At 37.7% G+C, this 20017-nt stretch overlaps 1 protein-coding gene across 30 annotated transcripts in view; it reads left to right on the plus strand.

The window, feature by feature from the left end:
• The window catches only part of NRXN3 (neurexin 3), a 1527623-nt gene that overhangs the window by 593652 nt on the left and 913954 nt on the right, over positions 1-20017 (plus strand). For 26 of the 30 annotated variants that reach the window (XM_032406089.1, XM_032406055.1, XM_032406063.1 and 23 more), the window contains one exon: positions 395-421. The exons of the other annotated variants lie outside the window; for them this stretch is intronic. In XM_032406089.1, the coding sequence (XP_032261980.1) occupies positions 395-421 (27 nt within the window). The remainder of the gene's footprint in view (positions 1-394; positions 422-20017) is intronic. 30 annotated transcript variants of the gene reach the window in all.

Here is a 20017-nt window from a genome sequence, read left to right on the forward strand (position 1 = left end):
TTGGTGGAGAAATTTTTACATAATTTTCCAAGTTGAACAAAATTAATATTTCAAAGTTCAGGTTTGAAATACTTTATATAAATGAGTAGGTTTTTGAAAAAAAAGAGCAGCATACTCGGTGTCTATTGTGGATATATATGTATACCAGTATATATCTTTATACATATGTGTATATATATGTGTGTGTGTGTATATATATATGTATCCAACTTTACTAAATAATATACTGTACATATACACCCACCCTTAAACTTGTACATACTGTATATATATAAAATGGCCACATTTCTTGCGTGTGTCTGTCCCCGGAAGGGTGGACTGATTGTTTTTGGATGTCTGCAGCTGTTACCTTGAAGGATGCAATTTCATCTTTCATTTATTTTTCCCCATCTAGACTGTATCAGGATAAACTGTAACTCCAGTAAGTTTTCCCTCAAGTTTCATTTTGTTCTTAAAGAAAAGAAAAACTGACTTTATTTTGTTTACTGTTTATGAGCTGTTTTTTGTTTGAATTATTTTCTGTTCTGACTATGGAGTTGGTGGGAGCTGGGGTTGGCAAGATGAAGGGCTGGGGTGAGGGTAACGGGCTGAGTGTGGCCCAGGGCGTGGTTTCTGAATTGGGGTGGGTCCTCTCTTCTTTCCTTGCATTTGCTCTTTATGCAGAAAAGGAGGAAAGGGCACCTGGATAAGGAAACAACTTGAAAATGAATTGAAATGGTAATTTATTGTTTTGGGGGAAGTAATCCTCAGGGGTGGACCAAAAACATTAGAGCAACCAGAATGCACTTCTCCACTACTGAAAGCTTCAGAAAATAAAAGCAAAGTTCATGACCCAGGAGGTGGCTGCCAACTCTGACATTTCTTTCCCAGTATTTATCACTGTGGGGTTTTTTTTTCTCAAAGGGCGGGCAAAGCGTTGTTCTTGGTGATAATGCAACATTTTAACCCAAGTCTTGAGACACGTTCTGGCTCTTCTGAATGAAAAATTACAGCCTATTATATTTACTTTATCCCATTCAAATATTCTGGTTCTTGAAGAAGAGTGTTCATGAAGTGCAGGCTGAATAGCACTCACGTATTTCTTCCTCTGCCTCAGAAATGAACATTAACTGGAGTCATGAGGTCAGAGAACCAGAAGAGAAAGAGGAAGGATGGGCAGGAGGGAAAGAATAGGTCTAGTTGACAAAAGGAAGAAAGGAAGAAATATACTTTGAGTCTTATAGCATCTTATATCAGTTAAGATAATTAAATAACTAACTAGGGTAATTAGGGCAATTAGCTATAACAAACAATGCCAACATTTCAATGGCTCGACAGAAGACAGGTTTATTTCTCCTTCAGGCAAAATTCAGTGCCAATGCCAGCTCTCTTCAAGGAAGTAATTCAGGCATCTAGGACTCTTTCATGGCCTGGGTTCACCATCTTGGAGTTCTAACTTCCAGCCATATCATAGGGAAGAGAGAAAGAGCTTGGATATAATGCAGTGTGTTTTTATTGCCTTGCCTGGAGTGATGGACATCACTTCTGCCCATATTTTCTCAAACATGACTCCATCCAAAACCCAAAGGAAGCTGGGGATATGTTCCTCCTGTGGATCTGGGAAGATGAAATTAGACTGATTGAGCACCTAACACACATGATTCTCAGTATGACCCCTTCATTTTTTACTTCTTTCCTCATTAGGGCCTTTCAGTAGGAACAAAGTCAGAAAAGGAAATAATCCAACTTTTATGTTTCATTTGCTTCTTTATTCCATCATATTTTATAGGTGCTACTGGTTTAACCTTCTTTCTTGGGAGATTGATTATCAGAATGACAAACTAATAAAGCCCAAAACACTTTTTTGGGGGGCCAATGTTCCATGTAAATTAACAAAGGAAAAGAAATGTAAAAAATTGATATAAACAAGCACTTCCTAAAGTAGAGTGCTTTATGCTTGTCTTGGAGTCATTTTCAGTTAATTTAAGCAATGTCCTATTTTGCTGTGTTTAAACATTTCTAATTAGCCAGAAATTTCTCATGATATTTAGATCATTAAAAGCCTAATTGAAACATCCTTTTTTTTCTAAAGACTGGCGTTTTCTCTTTCTTCAAGCAGCTTTATTGAGATATAATTTCTATACCACAAGATTCATCCACTGTAAGCCTACAATTCAGTGATTTTTATTAAATGTATAGAGTTGTCCAAACACCACCACAATCACATTTTAGAACTTTTCCATCACCCCCACCCCCCAAATTTTCCTCATGTGCATTTGCAGTTAATCGCTGCTCTTACCCTTAGCCCTATACAACTGCCAGTTTGCTTTTATCTCTATAAATCTTCCTTTTTCTGGACTTTTCATATAAATGGAATCATATAATATGTAGTCATTTGTGTTTGGCTTCTTAAAAAAATTATAGTTCATTTACGGAAAGCATGAAGGTGGAAAAGTTTCATTCTAAGTTGAACTTAGCATCTTCTGGCTTAGATACTTATTTGCAGAATAGAGAACTGAAGGAGTTATTTGATCGGGATATCTGGACTTGCTTTCTGTGCTCTATCCACACTTTATCTTGCAATTAATTTCACATATATTATCTGATCAGCCATGAAAAGTCATCTTTAGACACATTCCAGAATTCTTTATTCTAGGAAGGCAATGCCTCTTTTTTTTTAAAGATTTTATTTATTTGTCAGAGAGAGAGAGAGTGAGCACAAGTAGGGGGAATGGCAGGCAGAGGGAGAAGCAGGCTCCCCACTGAGCAGGGAGCCCGATTCAGGGCTTGGTCCCAGGACCCTGGGATCATGACCTGAGCCGAAGGGAGACATTTAACCGACTGACCACCCAGGCGTCCCATGGCAATGCCTCTTTTCCAGGACATAGATGCCAGCAGGTTTTCTAAATGTGATAAAATATTTTCTATTCAGAGCCCCCAAAACCATCATTGAGAAGAAATATGTCAGCAAATATGTGTTCCCTACTTTGATCACAGTATAGAAAGAGTATAACTAGTTTTAGTTCGATATTTAGGTAAAGAGCCAAGATTGGATTTTGGAAATCAATTTTGAATTCTTAAGATAAACCTTTAACATACTGAGGAAGTTAATTTTGGGGAGAACATCAGAGGAAGAATACATAGTGCCCACTAAATGAACAGTGGTTGAATAGAAACCAAAGAAAACAAAACAAAGCAGGAGTCCTTTAATCTAATACCTTGAGTGCTGAGGTATATAAATGTGCACCCAGGGGAATGAAGAGTCACAAAGTGAAAGTGACATATTTTCTTGAAGTCAATTTTAATTGTTGATTTGGAGTAAAAACTTGAATTGAGACCAAAGTGATATGTTATGCCGAAGAATGCAAATAAGTGTGTATCTTATTTAGTTTATGAATCTTAGGTTTTAAGAAAAACTAAGAATTCAAAGACATGTAATTTTTATCATGTATCTTCTTTTTTCCATCCCTGGCATTATTGGCACTTGGGTGGAAAAGTTCGAGAAGGCTAGGCAACTAAAACGGGTCCAGGTAATCAGAACTTCTCAAACCTCTCTGCTTGTGGACTAGATGTCAAAGTTCATAGTTCAGTCTGTTCTGGGATCTAAAGCTGTTTTGGTAATAGGTGGGCAGATCCTTCCTCTTACCCAGTTTTTGTGATGAGATTGATTTGTAGCCTGAGTTTCAGAGGGAGGGATTTTCCTGTTATGTCTCAGGTGTCATTTCAATAGAAGTCAGAGGGTGTTATTACTCATGTTTCAGAACACAGCTGCTTTTTTCCCTTGAAGGGACATACTGAATTAAGCTTTAACCACGTTTGAATTTAGGTTCATGCACTTTTCCAGTAATCCTTTTTTAGAATGTCTGTCCTCTGGAAAGTCAGGTAAAATACAGAATGACATCATCTATGTTTTTCTTCTTCATCTGCTGCAAAATGTTTGGATAAATGGTTGTTTCCAAGGGTTTGTGTGACACTCTTAGAGAAAAGAGCATGAAAAAGAAGGATGATCTAGTGTAAGGAGAAGACAACTGGCCATAATAGAGGATAGTGATCTTGAATGAAAGTCTCTTTCTTTTGGCCCTTGTTATCTGGTCCTTCTGTCAATGACTTTGGCCCAGCTCTGTGCTGAGTGTTTCCAAGAAGAGGAAACAGGTTTTTTGTTTGTTTTTTAATCAGCTTCTCTGCCTTCCTTCCTCTTTCTCTTTTCCAATGCTTTGTCGTTCCCCATAAGATCTATGATATACTTATCATTACTCATTCTAAATCTTGCTACCCCTGCTTTCCAAATCCTCCAAGAATACCACACATAAATTCTTTTCTGGCTTCTATCCCCAGACATATATTAGAGAGTATACAAATCGAGGCCTTTGGTTGAAATTGGGACATTGCTGGATTTGATTCAATTGGCAGGAATATTCAAAAATATATAATCAGGAAATTTCCAGCTTAGAACTTAGTTTTAAATTGCAAAAGATCAACAGAGTTGGCAGTCATCATGGTGATTGAACTACAGGGTGGCCTGGAGCACTGCTAAAGAAAACAGGGCTACTTTCTGGGGAATTTTGGAGAAAATCACCTGTTCCTACAGTTCCAGTTCCATGAGGCTGGCAGTACCCTAAGAAGTGTGCGGTTCTGAAAACAGGTATGGACTTCCTATTGGTCTCATGGACGTTTGCTCAAATCAAAGTATGGAAAAAGGTTTGTTGTTTTTCACCTTGTCTGATTTTGACTCTGCCCTTTGATTTCCTAGCCCCTACTTTATTCTCTCCCTTTCAAGCTATGTGCAGCACAGCTTGAATGAATATAGTATAGTCATATTAATGACAGATGCTAAGACAGCATGAATGACTATAATGAACACATAAAAATAACTATCAATTTCATCCTTTTGTTTTTTAGCCTTTCCCTTCTCTGAAAGGCTGATTCCTCTGTGTATGGTCATTTTCTCAGTCTTTCTAAAAAGAGGTGTATATATCATATGGAAATTGTGAGTTTGTGTACATGCCTGATTATTTAGGGAGATGTAGGAACCCCCCCCCCCAATTACGTTGAACTTGAAGTCTTTATTTATCTGTAACAAGGTTCGGTGTTTTCCTCTTAGATATAAAGGAGAAAAGAAATAGAGTGCCATACAAAAATATACTGACCTTAAAACACTCAGTGTCATCCTGTAGTCACTTGTGTGAGAGAACAGCTTTGATAATCCTGTCCCCTTCCATAGACTCTGTTATCTTTGAATCATCATAGAAGTGTACAATTATATAAGAGCTATATGAAAATAACATCATAAGGATATGATACCTCCTAGTCATACCTCTAAAGGCTACTAGTATTTACTAAATATTCCTTCTCTTGCACCGGTTTGCCTAGCAGTTGCTTTTTGCCTTTTGCATTAGCTTCTGTGCCTTAGGCTTTTTTTAAGCAGACTCAATTTCCAATGTCTTGGCCAAGTCAACAGTGTGTGGGTGTTTCTTGCTTAATTTAGGCATAAATTAATAGGTTGGTGAAATGCAGTTTATTACACTAGGCTTTTGGGGGTTTTTGCTTCCTTTTTCTCTTTCTTCCCTCTCTATGGTACTGGACTATGCTATTTCATCTTTAGGCCTAGTTTATCTAGAAATCCCAGAGCTGAATTGTTTAGCTCATCCCATTAACTCAGAAACACATACCTGAGGTCCACAGGAAAGCTGACTTCTTCACTATTAAAAGTCTTCTGGGAAGAAAATTCTGAACCCTCTTTGGTATTTGTTCCAAGATTTGGATAACCATGACTGTCAGTCATTTGCCTGATCATATCACTTAGAGTTTTAGTGGAGATGGAAAATCACAAAGCGGAATCTTCTGTATAATAATGTATTGTGTATCAAACTATCAACATCACACCTGAGAGTTTCTCTTTCCCTACTAAATGATTATGCTCTGCTTTTCTCAAAACCTGATTTTTAAAAAATAATACATCATTTTTGCCCCTTTGGAATGTTTTATATTTTTTATAACATAAAACACTTCAAGTACAAGTTTACTAATAGTATAAATAATAGCCAGATTTGAGTATGATAGTAGGGTGCTTCCTAAACATTTAATATTAAATTCTTCTTAATAAATACTAATTCAGGATGTTTTTTTTTTTTAAATAGTTAAAAAACTGTACATGGAACAAAGGAAAAGTAAAAATTCTCACTCTTATCTCTTTCTAGAACCCAAATTCTCATTCTCAGAGGCAACCAAAATTATCAGTCTTTTGTATATTCTCTCAAAGATAATCCACGAGTATACAACATACAGTTATAACCATATTCTACCCCTTTTTCCCTTCCTTGTCCTTAACACAATGTTAACACATTCTTCTGAATTTTGCTCTTTTTCACTTAAAATATTTTAGGGACTATTTCATGTAAGAATATTAAGGTCTCCTTTATTCTTTTTAATGGTCACATAATACTGCATTTTATGGAGATACCATAGTTGATTAAATCAATATCCTACTGATATACATTTAGATTTTTTCTAGCTTTTTACTACTGCTAAAACTAAAAAACAAACAAACAAACAAAAAACACATGTTTTTGTTTATTAGTCTTTGCAGGAATGTCTATCTGATAAATCCCTAAAAGTGGAATTAACTAGGTCAACAGATAAGTCCATTACAAAAACTGATAGATATTGCCCAAGTGCATTCCAAAGAAGTTGTACAGATTTACGTTCCTACCAGCAATATGTCAATGTTTGTTTCTCCTTACCCTCGCCACACCATATTGTCAAACTTTTTGTTCATTTTCTCAAAATACTCTTCAAAATGTTGCTGTCACATATTCCAGGGAGAGCCATTGTCACCCTTTTCCTTCCATCCTTTTACTTTTTCAAGTATATGTAGGGACCATTGTTATTCAAAACTTGGGTGCCGACTTCTCCCAACTTCTCCTAGAAATCTTTAAATAGAAATCTCTTATAGCAGCATTTCTCATGTTAATCTTGTTTTTGTTTTCTAGTAAGCACAGGTGTTGTAGAAAGGTGGCAATATGTTATAGTAATTTTGTATGATTTCCCTCTTAGGCTCCTCTTATCTATGTTAGAATCTCAGCAAAGAGGCACTTTAGTGCAATTACCAAGAGCAAGCAGGACTGTGGCACCAAACAGCCTGGGTTTAATCCTTGTCTCTACCACTAGTGATCTATGGGTCTTTGGACAATTTATTTCCACTCTCAGTTTTCTCAATTGTAAAATGGGCATGATTACAGTGTCTACCTGTTTAAGTGAGAACAGAACCTAGAACACAGTCTGTGCTGTATGTGTGGTGGTGGTGATGATGATGACATCATGATGATGACAACTGAAAAGATGATCTCTTGAGAACTATACTTGTTCAAGAATGGATGGTATATATTCCTAAAATATATATTCCTTGGTAGCTTAATAGATGCCTGTAAAATAAGCATCCTACTTACTCCATCAATTACTCAGGGCAGTAGTAAACACTTTTCAAGGCCATCAGAGTTGCACTGGATTCTGCATCAGTAACATTATTAATAAGATGATGGATACGACCATCATGGGGTCATATTGGGACTTTTTTTCCTCTCGGTGCATTTTGATAAATAAAAATTTGATGTTAACCCAAAACTAATGAAAACATTTTAACTTCATGAGTTCTTCTGTGTTTGTTTCTGGAACCTTGGTATCATTTTAATAAACACTTAATAGTGGTCTAAAGTGCAAATATCTGTGAAATGCACAGGTCTGAGTAGATGATATCATCATATTTGTGACTTTAATATCTTCTAATATCAATTTCAGCACTCTAAATAGGAACCAAAATAAAGTCGAGTCAGAGCAATGAGAGTTTTTGCAGCAAGGGTATAGATTTCTGGCTAAGAATGTTACTGTATGTTCAGTTTCCTTGGCGCATTCCTTTTATGGCTTTAAAAATCATCACATTCATGCAGACCGTGATTAGAAAGGAGAGCTAGTTCACGAAGAGGAGAAAAGGGCCATCTTCTTTTTAGGAGATCTTGTATTTTGGTTTCACCCAATTTGTTGAAGCATAGTATGATGAGCCAATATGTTAAAGATTCACACTTGGACCTTTGGGTAATTAAAATCATGCACATGCCGTACAAAGGCTGGTGGCCAGCCTTTATCAGATCCATATGTGGTGACCACTTAGCAGTTAGAACTACAGTACCATCCACCCCCAACTTCTGGGAATGTCCTTTGAGAGCAGATTAAATGAGACCCTAAAAGAAGAAATGTCTCCTTCAGTGACGCTACCCAAGGCCACTTTTTTTCTGATTTCAAAATGGTCCCTGTGCTCTGGAATACAAATATATCATCTTTTGGTTGCTTCTCTTGTGTACATTGAGCCCCTGGTGTGGAAGAGTCCTCTCAGGAAGGTATTTTAGCAACTGTTCATCTGGATTTTAGAAAAGGTAAAGGGATTGAGATCAAGTGCCCAGTTAAAGAGTAGATGGGAAGTGAGAGTGACACATTAAATTATAAATAAGTGGCTTCCAAAGGAGAGTGTGTTTTGTCTCATCCAAGGAAGAAGCAGAGGAAGTAGCAGAGGAGAAAAGAGACTAAGTTAAAAACACAAGATCTCACAGAATGTATAGATATAAGCAAAGTTCATTGAGTTGCTGACTTCTAGGAAAGATTGCTAAATAAAGGAGTAAACTTTCTCTATCTAAACATCTTAAAAATAGGCAAACACCTTACCAACGTAGGAATGATCTATTGTGAACTACCCAGGTGAGAGAGGTGATGTAGACTCCCAGAAGTGTTTCCCAATCACAGTTCAAGCCACTGGAATTAATCGTGTTAAATTAGTGTCCGTAGTTTGGAGACCTATGCATACGTATAGTGGTATCTTATGTTAGCACAGCCTAAAATTTCTGTGCTGATGTTTGCCACTGTTTGATTTTCATGACCTGAAGCTACCTTGAATGTAGTATATGCTCAATAAATAATTAAATCAATGAGGTAATGAAATGTGCCTATCCCTCTATGTTTTTTTTGTTTTGTTTTGTTTTATTATGTTATGTTAATCACCATACATTACATCATTAGTTTTTGATGTAGTGTTCCATGATTCATTGTTTGCATATAACACCCCTCTATCTTAATTTACTATTTATACAAATGCTCTTAGTAATCACCATGAGAGATATAAGCTGACAATTATAAGCTATGACTCTTTGTCTTGTTGTCATTCTATAAGGAAGAAAATTAACCAAGAATGACTTTGTTCTTTTATCCCTAAAATCTGAAAGGATATATATTACTTTCTCTTTTTTTTTTCTTTAGAATTAGTAAAAAGAAAATAAAGTAAAGAAAATAAAGTAAAATAAGGGATTTTAGACAAAATGAAGATTTTCATGAGGTCTCATTTAGCCAGGTTTTTGTTGAAATCCAGAAAATTTCATGAAGGAAGATGAGTATTAGTAAATATTATATGTTGTCACTCTTCCTCATTCTTCATTCACTTATTCCAAGAACATTTATTGAGAGTTAACTGAATTCCAGGTGTTGATGTCAGTTTTAGGGGTTTATACTATGAATTTCCAAGGAAAATGCCAAAGGAATCTAGAAGACTGGGCACCCCTTTTTTTCGTTTTCTCTTTCTCTTGTAGAAATTGGAACTCAGGTGCATGTACAGAGGGCCCCCAACTTATAATGACTCAACCTCTGATTTTTTTGACTTTACAATGGTGTGAAAACAATGCACACTCAATAGAAACTATATTTTGAATTTTGATCTTTTCCTGGGATAATGAGAAGCAGTATGATACTCTCTCGTAATGCTGGGCTGTGGCAGTGAGCTGTAGCTCCCAGGCAGCCATGCGATCATGAGGGTAAACAAGTGATACATTTGCAACCATTCTCTGTTTCACTTTCATTACAGTGCTCAATAAATTACATGAGATATTCAACACCTTATTATAAAATAGGCTTTGTTAGATGATTTTACCCAACTGCAAACAAATGTTCAGAGCATGTTTAAGGTAGGCTAGGCTAACCTGTGATGTTTGTTAAGTTAGGTGTATTAAATGTACTTTAAATTTGTGATATTTCCAACTTACGATGGATTTATTGGGTTGTTTACCCCACTTTTAAGTTGAGGAAGGGGATCTATGTCTCTCAAATCCAGATGAGTTTTTCATAGATTTTGTTTAGGGATGGTTCATTTCAACATTCGGTTGAACAAAATAGTTTCTTTTTTTCACAATACATTTGACCCTTGAACAATGTGAGGGTTAGGGTGCTGACCTCCTTGCAGTGGAAAATCCACATACAACCTTTGACTGCCCTAAAACATTACTACTAATAGCCTACAGTTGATCAGAAGCCTTAATGATAACATAAACAGTAGATTAACACATTTTTAAGTTCTATGCATCATATACTGTACTCTTACAATAAACTAGAGGAAAGAAAATTATTAAGAAAATCATAAGAGAAAATACATTTACAGTAGTGTACTGTAAAAAATCTGCATATAAGTGCACCTGCACAGTTCAGATGCATTTGTTCAAGGGTCAACTGTATATGTGTATTCCTTGTGTTGAGGTCCTGAGCACTGGTCTACTTAGCTAGATTTTTTTTCCTGATTTCTCTTTTTCTGTTTTTGGCTTGCCTTCTCTCATCTGACCACCTGCTTGGAGCCAAGCACGGTGTGTTCCTGCTTTCCTTTCAACAGCTGTATTTCAAGCACTGTGATTTTGAGTAAAAATGGTGTTTCTGTTTTCCTTTCTAGTTTTTGAAGTTTTCTTTTTGTACTGTGATCCATTTTATCTGTCTAATTGCCACCGTAATATTTGTAAGGTGATAAGTTCAATAAGTATTAGTGTTAGGCACAGTTTGTATTTTGAAAATTAGGAAGGGCCACTTGATCAGTGAGCTGTAGGATGTGCTATCATTATCAACCAAACCTTCCATTCCTGTTTGGTGATAAAATAAATACATCAATGGATCTACTTCCCCATAGTGCCTAAAAATACGTGTGTGTGTGTGTGTGTGTGCGTGCGTGCAGGTATGACCTACTGATTCAGAGCATCTCAACACAGTTTTTCTCAATTTTAGCGTCAATTTTGGGAAGAAAACTTAGGGATCAGGGGTTGTTGCTTTTAAAAGAAATGGAGTCATTTTTCTGGCTGTTCTGTTGACTCAGTGACTAAAATCACAAAGCTTTTTAACATAGAATTTATTGGAAGTTAGGGAAAGAAACCTTAAAGGGATATATACATTTTCCTTCTAAAAATAAAGTTAGAGTAAATCTGATTATATAATAACCGAACATGAAAAGATGACACCGTTATCACTAGAGCTTTGTGCCAGTGCTTTGTCAGAAGCGGTGTTCATGGTAGCTTCTGGAAGGGCCCTCATTAGGGAGTGGGAAGCAGGAGAATATATCAAGGGGTGAAAGCAGGAGGTGTGGAGTTTAGTTATAATGATCTAAATGTCTATCTTCCTGAATGGCTGAAGTTACATTGCAGTAGAAAAATGTTAAAAGGCCTATGTGTTCCAGAAGAGAGACAAATGTAATGGAGGTCATGTCTCCGGAAGCAAAGTCTCGAATGGTTATGAGCTCAGGGTCTTCCCAAGAGGCCTGTGGGAGCACATATTTTAATAGCACCCTATTACAAATGGGGAAACCACAGCTTATGGAATCCAAATGCACTGTATAAGGTCTCAGAGTGATTAGTAGCAGGCATGAGTCTTCATAAATCTCAATTTCTGATTCTTAATCAAATGAGCACTCTTTGTCACCAAAGTCAAATTACCTTATAATGTTACCACAGGATATTTTTTTTCTTTAGAATTAGTAAAAAGAAAAAAGCTGGGGGGAGGTACCACTGCAAAGGTACCAGTTAGAAAGGATATGATGACCTACACTCTTAGATGTGGGATGAACAGCAACATAAACAGAATGAAATTTAGTTTTGAACCTAGGAGATGACAGAAATAAAATTGGCATTATTCACAAGTGTGGGCAGGTTAAAATCTACTGCATAAACAGAGGGCTCCTCCTCTGTTCCAGAGGTAATAAAAAGGAAGAAAATTGGAAATACTGAAGGGGGGAGGAAAGAAAGCCCCTTTATTTCCTGTGAGTGGTTTTCCTGTGATGGTCAGTCTGGAAGCCCTATTCCTTTCCTCCCTCCCTAGAACCTGAGGGAAAGGAACAGCCCTGCTGACCGAAATGAGGATGCCCGCAGGGCTGGGATGGTGAGAGCAGCAGGGACAGAAGGCTTGAAAGGAGCAAAAGCAGCAGACCGCAGGAACAAATGTGTGCAGGATAGGCAAAGCTGAAAAGAAAGAAAGGGCATACAAGTATCCCTTATGGAGAAGAGTCATGTGTCTTACAACTATAGAAAAATTCTGTGTTTTTCTGATCTCACAGAGGGAAAAAAAAAAATGCAGAAGAAGATGAAGACATATGATGAAGCCATTGGGCTAGGGGGTGGCTAGAGGAGGATTACCATTGTCTTGTGAGAAGAAATGGATATTTGAAATGAAACTCACACGATATACCTCTCAGTAGTTGGGATGTTTCACTTAACTGTTTGATTCACTGATTGTTATTTACAAGCAAACCCTTTTGATAAAGGAACCAATTAAAAAAAAAGCTTATCAATTGTCAGAAATAGAAAAGCTAGATATTGTACCACCCTGATGATGGGGTAAGGTACTTGTCTGTGGCTGAGTTTTTCCACAGCCCTACACACCTGGTAGAAAACAGAAGAGTGAGGATCTCATGATTAACATCTCAAAGGCATGAAAATTGAATGCTGAGGGAAGACACTACTCCATTCTTCCCCTTCTCCAAGTTTTCCCTGAGCACTTTCACTCCATCGCAGTGAAAGTGGATGCTAATCCATACACAAGGACATATGCAATAAAATTTTGAAAATCTTTGCTCTTGTTACAGAAAGTGCATCAACGTCCCAGGTGGCTACTAGTTACAGCAAAAAATAATAGCAAAGATTGAGTGTTTTCTGCATGCCAAACCCTGGGATGAGCACTTTGCTTGCATAATCTTGTTTAATCTTCATTCCAGTCTTATAAAGGAGATGTTATCTTCATTTTAGAAATGAGACTTCATTATGCAAAATGCTTTGCCCAGCTTCAGATTCAGTCTCTTTGATCCCAAAGCCACGGCTGCTCACCATGGCCCAGAGTACCTCTTCTGCTTAGATGCTACAATGTGGATGCTCAAGTGAATGCAGTCCCCCACCCTCAGTCAAATGCTGATGGGACTCCTGAAAGATGACACTTCTAGTCACCAATAAATCGCATTTTTTTTAGGTTAATCTTTCTGTAACCTTGGCCTTTCCAGAGTCAGGCTTCCTTCGCTCAGATTTATAGGTATATTAGTGTCCCATTCTTGTTCATAACTAGTCTCTAAGGCACTGTTTAATTCTATGACTGAAAGGTCCTTGCCATTTAGAGATGCGTAGGGGATGAATTAGGAATGATCATACAGGCATGGGGATGACTAGGAAGAGGGTAGTGAGTGCTATGATGACCTAACTGATCATTGCTCAGTCATCCTCCGTGTGTCCAGTGCTTTGTTGGCCTTCCTTTGGTAATATTGGTATTCCCTGTCTTTGTCTCTTTCCGTTATACTCTAGCGCTCTTGTCTTAGCAAACAGAGTATAGTTACTCAAATTCCCTGAGCTCTCTACACCGGTGTCCCTGCGTTCATGCTTTGTGTTATGCACCATACACCATTTCTCTCTGTATCTGCCTAGCTGACTACTGCTCATCCTTCGTGATGCTCAGGGGTCACGATTCATGAGAAGACTTTCCTTTTACCCCTGGCATGTCAGGTTTTTCCACCTCTAGGTTCCCATAGTATTTGGAATGCACGTCTTTCAGAACTCATCACATTCTTGTTGCTTTACTTGCCTACCTGTGTATCTCCTGAACCAATCTCTGGATTCCTCACAGTTTGGAAAAAGTGTCCTATTTATCATCGGGTCTTCCCTGCTTACAACAGAAGCACACCTATGGTTGCCATTAATGCACATTTGTTTAATTAATCAATAATGACAAACTTAATGACTTGAAACTTTGGGCCACAGGAGAAATCTGCATGGATGAGTATAGATCTCTTAGAGGAAAATTATTCCATATTTACAAAGAGGGAAATCTCAGTAGCTCCTCGCTTGCCATGATAAGGACATTTGTCCAACTCCTACAGAGAAAATATGTTTTTAGAAATCCTTACTAAATACCGCTACATTAGAAGGCTAACATTTAATATGAGGAAGTGTGATTTCGGAGCAATCGGATTATTCTTTCGCCTAGATGGGAGTGGTTCAAAGAGACATTTAATAAAGGCACAAGTTACCTTTGTGGAGTATTGCTTTGCACGTGGCAGAGTGTGTTGGTCTTATCTTACCTACCCTGGATTTTTAACCTATACTCTTTCCTGTACTATTGTTGGAGGCCTCCGTAAGCTTCAAAGGAATCTTAAGGAGAATAAGGATGATTACTCAGAACAGAAAAACAAAACACAGCTGCAGCAGGAGTGGCAGCATTCCATAGTGGGGAGGACAGAACTTTTAGGCTCTGCTACTCATTAGCTCTTGTTTTTATTATTATTATTAATGTTATGTTATTTAAATTCAATTGATCAACATATACTGTATTATTAGTTTCAGAGGTAGAGTTCAGAGACTCATCAGTTGCATAGAAATCACGTGCCCTCCTTAATGCCCATCACCCAGTTACCCCACCCCCCCACCTGCCTCCCCTCCAGCAACCCTTAGTCTCTTTCCTAGAGTTCAGCCTCTCTTATGGCCCTTAGTCCTGAGGCAATTTCTCTGAGCCATCATTATTATTAGCAATTGCTGTTAAAATCATTTGATGAAGAAGAAAAATATCTGAACAGAAGCCTAGCTCCCAACCATGTGATTTCCATCCCAGCATTTAAACAGGCACCAAAGATCCAGCGTCGTCCTATGGCCTTGTCTCTCATGGCTTGAATTGCTCCTTGGTCATTTAAACTTGTAACAATAGAAACATCAGTTTTCCCAGGCCTCTTAGCTACTTGTCTAACCTTTCTGATTTGTCACCAGGAATTGCTGCTCTTGCAAAATATTTTATAGGAGACAGGACAGAAATTGGCGTTTGAAGAAGTGGAGTGTATCCAAGATATCTTCCAGGCTGGTTTAGAATCTTGTGTGAAATTAATTCAGGCCTTTCTGTCCTGCTCCAAGTAGGCTCACATTATGAAACAGTAAGGGTCATCTTACTATATGTTGGCTAATTGAATTTAAATAGAAAAAAAAAGTGAGGGTCCTCATCTACCAAAGTCACAGGGACCAAGGGTTTAGTTTAATCTCCGAGGGGTTAAGCTGTCCCTGGTAAAGTTTAGTGGTGCAAGTGATATGCAGTCGTGTGTTCCGCCACAAGGAAATAACACGCAGAAGAAAAACAGCAACAAAATCACATGGACTGACATTTAATGAGCATTTATTTTGGGCCAGGCAATATTTTTAGTTGTTACATATATTATATCCTGTAATCCCTACAATAATCGTATGCAGCGGTCAGGACCATTTATGTAATTTGTGGGGCCTAGTGCAAAATACAGATGTGAGTCCCTTGTTCAAAAAGTAGGGAAAAAGCATTTCCTTTTTTATTTTTTCCAGTCTCTCTCAATCTGTTAGGGTGTTCTGTTTTGTTTTGTTTTAATGTGCTTCTAATGTGCTCCCTTCAGCAGGAGGATATTTCTGGGGTGAGCACAGACCCTCACAGGCACCCAAGACTCCACCCCATGGCTCTGCCAGTGGGGGCAGAAAGTAGCAGTAGTTGCTGGGTAGAGGTGGAGAAAGCAGGTGGCCAAGAACTTGTCCTGGGGAGATAAGACCACTTGGGAGCCAAAGTTCCCATTGAGAGTCAAAGTTCCGATTGAACTTCACTTATAAAACGGAAGTTCAAAGATAAAATTCTTGGGAATTTTAAGACAGTGACTGCAAAGCATTGAACCCCAAACCCACAGGACTCTGTGTGACCATACTGGTTACCTACTTATGAGGCTGGCTCTGCAAATAGATACTGTTATTTGAATTTTACAGATAAGGAAACTTCAATGATCAGAAGGTAGGGTTTTTTTGTTTTTGTTTTTGGCAGCACATTTGTCCATCCTGTAATTACTAAAATGTGTATACTATGCCTATTATAGACATTGTGGCTTGTTCTAAATTTTGGTAAACTTTTAATACTGTGTTTTGTAAATTCCTAATTGCTCCTGAATGTCTTTCCTCAAGGCCAAGGATAAACTATGAATCCTATGACTTATTCTTTCCATAAAGGTTTGCATACAACAATGCAGCACATTTTCCCGGCCAGTGGAAACTATGCTTTATTTTTGAATGTCAATATCTAAGAGACCGAAGCCTTTGGTGTAATTTTGCCAGTAATAATCAATTTTTCCTGAATGGGTGTGATCAGTAGTCACACATGCCCATGTTATGAGGTTTTTACTTCCCTTCCGCAACGATTTTCTCCCTCTGGTCCCCAGTTGTGAATGGGAGATCAAACTCCAAGTCCATTTGTACTGCACCTCTGCCTTCAAAAGTCTGAATTATCATTTAATTTCTCTCATGGATCATCAGAAACTAGAAAACAGAATTTGGATATCATCACACGAATGTACCATTGCTGCAGAAATCCCTGGGACTGAGAGGGGGAAGAAAAGAACATTCCAAGAATCACTGACCATTCACACCATCTTTAGAACAATGCTGTCCCACACCCCGGTCTCTGATTTGTTATTCCATATTCACCTTTATCTAATCTAAAGATGAACAGTGAATACCCTTCAAAGGGGATGAATGATGAGAAAACTCACATCAGTAGCTCCCATCAGAATATTTTAAAGGAAAAGCTCTGTTCTTTCCAACAGATTCTGTAGAATCTTTGGAACAGAACAGGAGTAAATTGGTTTCAAGTTAATAAGTGAAAGCAAAACACTTGCTGTGGCTATAATGAGCGCCATTCCTAAGGGCTGCCAGACCATGCCATTTTTCAATGTCTTTCTGGAAAGAATAATTTATGTAAGCTTCCACTGAGCAGCCGGTACTGGCTGGGCTTGCCCCTGCCTGCCTTGTGATTTGGGGCACTGCAGTGCGAGCTGACATGCTGTGCTATTTGGCTGTCTCAGCCTCATGGCCAGCTCTTACTCAAAACAATGTCAGGGGACTATGACAACATCCCTTCGGGGATCTACGCTAGATTTCATGTAGTAATTGTATTCACGGAAGAGCATTTCCTTGTACTTACAGTATACTTTGTTCTGTGTAACAACATACTTGGTTATGTCTGATTTTATTGCCACTACCTTTGAAGGCACATATTTGCTCTCTTGTGGAGTAGTTATGTCCTTCTGCTCAAATTGTCTTGTACCAAAGAACGGTTTTCTTTGGCCTCTCTGTATCCAGACTGATAGTTGAACCATCACAATTACCTGCAGGCAGCAAGTGTTTGTTAATGAAGTTTTCATCACCTTTTTGGGTGATTACATGTTGGCTTAGCTTTCCCTTCTAAATCGCCACTTAATTTATAGTTCAGTTATTACTGATCCAAGAACTATCAGTGAGCATAATTCTATTGATTGCGAGTTGCGAGTTTGGGAGGTAGGTTAACTTTGAAACTCACTCTATTTGGAGAGAATGTTGCTTTGACTAAAAATAATGAAGCTCTTAAATATTTATCTCACAAGTGAAAGTCACTGGTATTGAATAAACTTCCTCCCTGAATATTTCCCTCAGGACTTGGAGACTCGGCGGTCCACTCTAAAAAGTGTAAACACAGGTTGGCTAACTTTTTCTATAAATGGCCAGATAGTAAATACTTTAGCCTCGTGAGCCGTACTGTCTCTGTCACAATGACTGAATTCTCTGTCACAACTCAGTTCTGCCATTGTGGCACAAAAGCTACCACAGACCATACGTAAATGAATGGGCAAGGCTGAGTTCCAATAAAACTTTCTTAACTAAAACAGGCAGCAGGCCAGATTTGGCTCAAGGGCCATAGTTTGTTAATCCCTGGACTAGGACCAAAAGAGAGGTGTGTTTGTAGAAACTGTGTGTGGAAAGTAAACTAAACCACCTAGGAATTCAAACTGTAAAGCCAATGGAAGTTTGAAAAGCTATTTATTTAAAGCAATTTTTATTCTAAGTATGGTAATGCAGTGCTGAAGAAGATCAACACTGTCCCTATCCTTATGAACTTTGCATTTTGTTTGGGTTGTTTGGGAACATATAAACAACATAAATGAATTCAGATAATGTCAAATGCAATAAATAAAATTAGACAAGATAGAGAAAATGCCTGGAAGTGGGAGGGAGTACAACTTTAGGTAGGACCATCCTGGAAGCCTTTCTGAGGAAAGTGACATTTTTTGGTTTGGACATTTGAAACTTGAATGGTGACAAGGATTCAGTCTTGGGAAAGTTTAGGGAAAGAGCATTCTGTGTAGAGGCATTCACAAAATTCAAGGGCTTATGAAAGGAATATACTTAATGTGTTTGAGAAATGGGAAAACATCAGTGTAGTTAAACCATGGCAGGTAGGGCGGAGGGAAGAGGACTCTTCATCTCTATCCTGAACTGTCCCCATTAGACTGACCTATATTCACAATTGTAAGTGAGTTAAGGAACTCACCTTGGGATTTATAATCATCCTCTGATTCTTTATTCCCCTAGGGAGGCAAGTTCAAAGGTATTTGCAGTAAGTGCTTAATGTTAAAGTACAGTTCTCACCAATTCTGATCCACAACTATTAAAGTAGAAGCAAGCCAATGTTTCAGTTGAGAAATAACTAAATCACTGTTTGAAACATATTAAATAAATGATGAGACCAGGACATAAAAAAATAAGACTTGGTGGGGGATAAGAAAGCCATGCATCAGATCCATAGGTCTAGTTGTTAGGACAGTGTAGAGGATTTCACAGTAGTCCGTGATCTTTGATTGCTAAATTGGGTGAAACAGCTCAACCATTAATAGTTTCAGTATGGATGCCTAGATGCCTCAAACTCATCAGTTGTTGGGAAACTGTAGATAGAAAAAATCCTAATCCTACCCTAAAAGAATCAGTTCTGTTTTACAGGAAATATTGCTTCTGGTCCTGTATTGTATGGTAATTTTTTGAAGCTTTGGCAATAAGATTATTTTAAGTACATTGTCGTTTGGGGTTGTGAAAACACCCAAGGAGAATTGCTCGCATCTAAATAAAATGGCTTGAGTTAATTTGATCAAGTCCTTTGCCTCAATTAAGTAGAATTTGAGGAAATTGTTCTACCAGAAATAAGGCCAGCATGGTAAGTTAATTAGAGTGTCTTGCCTTGAAAGACAAGTTAGTCTAGGCAATGGTGTTTGATAACAGTGCTTCAGATGAAAGCTAAAGAATTTTGTGTTTGGTTAAGAATTATTGGAAGAGACCATGAATAGTAACCTATTACAATTTCAGATAGCCAGAGGGAGAAGTCAGTCTGTATTAAAGAAAAGAGTGTCATTTTTTTTTTTTAAATAAAATTGCTTTCAAATACATGGAATAACTAGACTAAGATGTGATGTGTATGTGTGTATGTGTGTTGCGTATCTCCATCCTAATAAATGATCTTAGAGGCTATTTAAGCCTGACTTATTACTACAATTTTATCTAATTAAAATACAATACTTCTTCCAAGTTACTTGGAGCATACTTAAAATTATTTTTATAAGCAAGGCAAATAGGCTCAGCAAAACTGGTTTGATATCCTAATTTGCTTCCCATACCCATTCTTTATGGATACTATAAAGATACGTGTTAGCCTAGATTCTGTCACAAATTCTAAGTTTGTGTTTGATCCTGAATTAATAAGTTTTGTTGAAGGTAGATGTCTAAATGCAGCATCTCTGCTGACATAATATAGGATTTTCAAAAGTTAATTGGTCAGGAGAATGAAGGTAAGAGATTATATTTTGTAACATGGGGTGTTTTTTTTCTGTCTTACTACAAGATATTACAGGAAGTTTAATTTTTTTAAAAAA

This window comes from Phoca vitulina, unplaced genomic scaffold (genome assembly GCF_004348235.1).
Source record: "Phoca vitulina isolate PV1807 unplaced genomic scaffold, GSC_HSeal_1.0 scaffold7, whole genome shotgun sequence".
NCBI classification, from domain to species: domain Eukaryota; kingdom Metazoa; phylum Chordata; class Mammalia; order Carnivora; family Phocidae; genus Phoca; species Phoca vitulina.